The sequence below is a fragment of the Delphinus delphis genome, chromosome 14 (genome assembly GCF_949987515.2).
Source record: "Delphinus delphis chromosome 14, mDelDel1.2, whole genome shotgun sequence".
Taxonomy (NCBI): domain Eukaryota; kingdom Metazoa; phylum Chordata; class Mammalia; order Artiodactyla; family Delphinidae; genus Delphinus; species Delphinus delphis.
In genome coordinates this window covers 46,833,044-46,839,652 of record NC_082696.1, presented here as the reverse complement: position 1 = coordinate 46,839,652, position 6,609 = coordinate 46,833,044, and the positions used below count along the sequence as shown (strand labels likewise).

The following is a 6,609-nucleotide window of genomic DNA, read 5'->3' as shown; positions in this document are numbered from 1 at the left end:
GCCCGGCCACTCCGCAGCATGTGGGATCTTCCCGGACCGGGGCACGAACCCGCGTCCCCTGCATCGGCAGGCGGACTCTCAACCACTGCGCCACCAGGGAAGCCCTGTAGATTTTTTGATGATTGCCATTTGAACAGGTGTGAGGTGATATTGTGGTTTTGATTTGCGTTTCCCTGATGATTAGCAATGTTGAGCATATTTTCATGTGCCTGTTGGTCATTTTTATGTCTTCTTTGGAAAAATGTCTATTCAGATCCTCTGCCCACTTTTTTTTTTTTTTTTTTTTTTTTTTTGCGATACGGGGGCCTCTCACTGTTGTGGCCTCTCCCGTTGCGGAGCACAGGCTCCGGACGCGCAGGCTCAGCGGCCATGGCTCACGGGCCCAGCCGCTGCACAGCATGTGGGATCTTCCCGGACTGGGGCTCGAACCCGTGTCCCCTGCATCGGCAGGCGGACTCTCAACCACTGCGCCACCAGGGAAGCCCCTCTGCCCATTTTTTAAACTGGGTTTTTCGTTTTGATGTTGAGTTGTATGGGTTCTTTGTATGTTTTGGATGTTAACCCCTTATCAGATATATAAAATGCCTTCTCCCATTCAGTAGGTGGCCTTTTCTTTTTTTAATGATTGTATTTAGGTGTGGAAATTCTTTTTCTTCAACTGCAAGTGACTTACAAAGTAATGCTGTTTAGGGGGTAGAGACTGTGCTCCTGGTTCCTGTTAAAGACCCAGTTGGGAAAAAAAAAAAAGACCCAGTTTGGCTCACCTCCTACGGGGAGAAGCTGTGGTCAGAGCAGACAAGACTTCACCCAGAAGTCTCCAGACAAGGTAAGCTGTCCCCCATGAAAAGACAATGTCCAACTGTCCTATTTCTCTTTCTTGTGATCACTTAAATTTTGGATAGTTTTCCTCACAGACAGTGCCTTTGCTATGATTCTCTGTTGACTTAGTGTCACTTTCTTGTCTAAACTACAGAAAGGTTTACATTATTTAATTTTTGTATTGGATTTAGGTACATCCTCACTATTGAAGAGCAGATCAGGTACTGAAGGCTCCCGATCGCTCCCAGAAGCTAATAAAGGGCCGCTTCAGATCAAGTCTGCTAAAGAGTGAACTTCAGGGACCATGGCCAACCGTCTGCAAGAGGAGGCAGCCTGTCCAGTCTGTCAGGAGGTTTTCCTCAACCCCATTGCTCTCTCCTGTGCCCACACTTTCTGCTTTGATTGCATGCAAAGTTGGATGGAAGAACAGAAGGATCTGAAATTGATCTGTCCCGTATGTCGAGGCGTCAATGAGAATCCTCCTTTGGAGGAATGGCAAGTTGGAGAACTGATTCTTCTCATCACACAGCATGGTTCCCAACTGGAGCAGGGTCTGCATGTGAATGACGAGTACCTGAAGTTCTGGGAGGACATAACTCTGGATGCAGCCACCGCCAACCCCTTTCTTGTCCTCTCTGATGACCTAAGGAGTGTCCAGTGTGGGAAGATCTGCCAGAACCTGATGGAAGATCCCCAGAGATTTGCATACTGGGCTTGTATCCTGGGCACTCCGTGCTTCTCCTCTGGCTGCCATTACTGGGTGGTAGAAGTGGGAGAGGGGAATGAGTGGGCTCTGGGGGTCTGCAAAAAATCGGTTGACAGGAAGAGGAAGAGCGGTTTTTCCTCTGAACATGGCTTCTGGATCATCAGCATGAAGGCAGGAATAATCTATACCTGCTCCATCCCAGAAACCAGAATTCCTGCAAGCCCTGGCCTTAGCCAAGTAGGAATTTTTCTAGATATTGAGTTGGAAGAAATCAAGTTTTTTGATGTTAGCAATGATGCCCTCATCTACATACACAGTAATTTCTCCTGTTTGGAGCCTTTGTGTCCATTCTTTAGTCCTGAGCTCCCCGGAGAAGGTGATAATGGTGGCCCCCTAACCATCTGTCCATCAGGAACTCATCCCTTCCTAGAAAACTCCTGTGAGGTGAATGAGATCTCTGATGTGAGAAATGTCAGAGTGACCCAAGAAGAGACAATTTTGTAGACTTTGTAGCTAAGCAATTTTAATTGATTTGAAGGCGTATTTTGTAGACCTTGCAGCTAAATACCTATGGGGTGTAGGGGGTGTTATTAAGCACTTTAAAGCCTCAGTTTTTCAGTCTTTACTTGGGGATAATTATATCTCTCAGCCAAACAGCTGTGATGATTAGAGACTACACTGCATTTATTCTGTAGTATATACAATGGGGAGTTTTAGATTATAAATTAAATTATTACATTTTGTGGATAGGAACAATGCCTTTTTCATTATTTCATGCCTTTTCTATAGTATAATTCCTGATAATGATAACTGTCTGGGGAAAAAGAAGAATGAGATGCCAGAGTGAGATATTTTGACATGAAAGTTAAATGAGAGAGACAAATGTACTGGGAAAGAACTGTTTTTTATTTTTACTTTCTTGAAAGACAAAGAACCTTTCACTGAGGTAGTGTTAGTGGTGATTCATGTTTGTCCTAATAAGGATGTTCAATAATTGGCATATTGGGTGGTTGTCAAAGTGGTATTGTATATATGATGGCCAAAAAGGTGCCAATAGGGTCAGTCAGAGAGTATCTGTCCTGGACTCCTTGCTTGGTGCCCTGCAGTTAACGTTGCACTTGCCTCTACCACAACTCGTTGTCAATAGATTGGCTTTACTACACATGGGTGAGCAGACCCAAGTTTGGTCCAGTAACAGTTTCTCTAAGATTCTGGACCTTCTGGAATCAATTATATAAGGAGGGAAATGACTGTGGAACACTGGATCCTCTCACAACCTATCTGTAATTTGTGCCCCTCCCCCATCACACCCACACTGTCCTAGACTGCAGTTTCCCACACCCCAGTCTTAAATGCTCATGATGGCTCCTTTTCAAACCATTCAGGGGCTTTCGGGTTGTATTTTTAAAATTTTACTGAGTCAGCCACTTCCAAGGTGGCATCTGTCCTAGGAATGCTGGGTTGGGACATGTTCTGGACTCTGACTTTGACTTCCTTTCCAAAGAGACCCAGAATTGTTGCAGGAAGAGGGACCCCTTCCAGGGCCGAAGAGTGGGCTCTTGTCTAACACTCAGAAATGAATTGCCGGAGGAGACATATGTACTGACAAAGCAAAAGACTTTACAGTAAGTCCCCTACATAAGAACCTTCAAGTTGTAAACTTTCAAAGATGCAAATGTACGTTCGCATGTCCAATCACGTAAGTTAGTTTACATGTCTGGCATACATTGTCACGTACGTGCATCCTCTACAAGTGGTTGTGCTTTTGTGTATTTTACTGTACAGTACCGTATAGAGTACAGTAGTACGGTATCTTTATTTCAAGCCCAAGTTGTCCAGAAGCAAGCGTAAAAGCAGTGGTGATGTAGTTGGTACTGCTAAGAAGCGCCAAGTGATAATGATGGAACTTGCTGTGCAACACGAGGAGCTTACTAATGAAGTCCTGATGGAACTGCAGGCGCAGAGAAGGGACAAAGAGAGACAATAGGAAGAAGAAGTAACTGAAGAACCAAAGAGATTCACAACACAGGAAATGGCAAGGGGATTTTCTTTACTTGAGGAGGCACTGTTAGTTTTTGAGTCATAGGACCCGAACGTAGAACGGTACATGAAGGTTGCAGCAGCCGATCAGAATGTAATCCAGCACTACCGTGTCATCTATGACGAGAAAAAAAGAGCTACTACCCAGACATCACTGGATCGTTTTTTCAAGAGGGTAGATAGAATGGAATCCAGCAAGGAACCAGAACCTGTGCCATCAACGTCAGGTGTGAGTGAAACTGCAGCTTGCCCTCCATCTCCTATTGCTGACGATCCTTCAGCTCTACCATCTCCCACCTCCTCTCCCTCCTCCAGTCAGTAACTCTTCTTGCCTGTTCACTCAGTGCCAGCCCCTGTATGCCAGCTGTTGTACTGTACTACTGTACTTTTCAAGGTACTGTACTGTAGGATTAAAAATGTTTTCTTTAGTTTGTGTGTCTGTTTTTTATGTATTATTTGTGTGAAAAGTATTATAAACCTATTACAGTACATTACTGTATAGCCGATTGTGTTAGTTGGGTACGTAGGCTAACTTTGTTGGACTTACGAATAAATTGGACTTACGAACGTGCTCTCGGAACGGAACTCGTTCGTATGTAGAGGACTTACTGTATTGGGAAGGGGCTATGGCTGGGCGGAGAGCTGCAGGGTAAGGGAACCCAGGAGAACTGCTCTGCCACGTGGCTCGCAGTCTCAGGTTTTATGGTAATAGGTTAGTTTCCGGGTTGTCTCTGGCCAATCATCTTGCTTGGCCCATATTTGGTCTGACTCAGGGTCCTTCCTGGTGGCGCCAATATCTCTCAGCCAAGCTGGAGTCTAGCGCAAAGGATTCTGGGAAGTTGGTAGGACAATATTATGGGATGGCGTCTCCTCCTTCCTTTTGGCCCATCCCGAATTCTCCTGGTTAGTTTTCAGTGGCAGCACCATGTTCTTTATCGGGACCTCCTGTGGTGAGACAACTCATCGTGCCTGGCCAGTGTGAGCGGTTTCGGTTAATGGTTCCCTAACAGAATTGTCATCTCCCATTTCTTTCCAGCTCCATTGGAGATGAGGGACAGCCCGGTTGTGGTGTTTTGTTGTTGTTGTTATTCCCTTTTGATCCATATGATTTTATTTCAGGGGTCTCCTTGCCCTTCTCTGACACTGGGCCTAGGTGGGGACCACCCCAATCCACCTTAACAGGTGTTTGTATTGTTGAAACAAAAGTTTTCTGAGACAATACCTATGACAAGTAATAACACTATAATTTTATTTTATTATATTTTATTAGAAAAAATGCTGGTCTCACACACTAATTTGATTTCAGAACTCACCAATAGGTTAGAAGTGCAATTTGAAAAGCTGGGAAGGTCCCTGGGCTTCTCATGTCTTTGAGTGCTAAAGAGAAGGCAGCCCCAGTTTCCTAGGACTAGAGGTAACAGTATATATTATAATCTGCATATTTCAGCTTCTCTCAAGGACCATTTGCTTTAAGGGACTTTCTGTCTCTTCTTCAGGGGGATTTAAGTTCTAAGCTTTCCTTCATCCCAGCTAAAGGACCTGAGTGATTTTTTTCTTCATCAAACATTAAGGGAAAATGCCAGTGGCCAATGATTGGCCTGTTTCTTTTTTTCCTATCTGAATCACTGTGGCCCAGGGGAAATGATGGGGGCTGGGTCACATTCTCATCCTGTTGTCAATCGGTATTTTTCCTTAGCAAAATATTTCACATATCCAACTCTTTAGCATGTCTATTGCTACAGCCCTAATCTAAACCTCACACGTATCCCATCTGGACGGTTGTGACAGCCTCCTAACCTCCTTGCTCCACCCGCATCTTTCCATAGTTCACTTCCACCCGGGCACCAAAATGATTCTTTTAAACTATCCATCAGGTCATTCCTGTCTTAAACCCTGCAAGGATTAATAGGTCAGGGGGAATAAATTCTCTCAGATGCCCTCCCCCACACTCTCCCCTCACTCCTCTCCAGGAGCACTAGCTTTCTTTCCACCAGAGCCAGCTTCCCAGGGCTCAAATCCTATTTTTGTTACTTTCAGTTATGTGATTTTGGACAAGTTATCCAACTTCTCTATGCCTCAGTTTCCTACTTAGTAAACAGGGATTAATAAGAAACCCAGCCTTTAGGATTGTTATATGGATTAAATTTGATAATTCACCTCGATTGTTTAGCTCTGGGCCTTGCTTGTAGACTGTGCTATTTGTTGCCAATTAGTGACACCATCTAGTATCTTTGGTGACGTGTGAGGTTGGCTATTTATTTAACATACTCCTTACCATGTTGGAAACATCTTTTTAATCCCAGTTTTTAAAATACTTTAAACTTATTCAGGAAGAGGTATTGCATTTTGACTAGTCTTTTAGTAATGAAACAATTGTTTGGTATTACTTATGGATTGATAGAAGAAAGCATCTTGGTGTGCCCATCCCCCTCACACATCTGTGTAAGTTCCTTCCCTCCTTCTTCCCATCCCCCAGCTAACCCCTCCCACTGTTGCAAATTGTGGTGTGGACTGATGTATACGGAAAGGTTTTAATTGGCTCTGGGGGTAAAGGTGGAGTCAATTTGGGGAACAGAGCTCTGGTTGCCTCAAAAAGCAATAGTAGTATGAGGATAATTACAATTCTGAATCTAATTGGTATATTAGGATAATAACAATTATTATTGTACCTCCCACCTCCCTTCCAACAGCCCTTCTCAAATTTCAGCTTTCCAGCCCTCAGCCCTTACTACCCCAATCTGGGAATCCTTAATAAAATACCTCCCCACCCAAACTTGGACGGAATCATACCCCTTACTCTTTTTTTCACATCTACCTCTGCCTCTCCCTCACTATCCCTCCAAGCAATACGTTTTATACATAATGTTCTTTCCACTGTGGTCTTCTTGGACTAAACTGATTAAGTACCTATCCCACCCTACCTCAATTAGCATAACTGACTAAAACTACAGGCTAGGTGGGGAAGGAGAACAAGAAAAGGCTGTGGAGATGCAGGGAAAGAAGAGTGAGGGCCGGGCTGAGTTCCAACCAAGGCTAATGGTGAA

General features: G+C 44.2%; 1 protein-coding gene across 1 annotated transcript; it reads left to right on the top strand.

The window, feature by feature from the left end:
* Positions 1-1,123: 1,123 nt before the first annotated feature.
* RFPL4B (ret finger protein like 4B) lies at positions 1,124-2,029 on the top strand. The gene has a single exon (XM_060030431.1). It carries the CDS (start codon positions 1,124-1,126, stop codon positions 2,027-2,029), a length of 906 nt encoding a protein of 301 aa, XP_059886414.1.
* Positions 2,030-6,609: the final 4,580 nt, after the last annotated feature.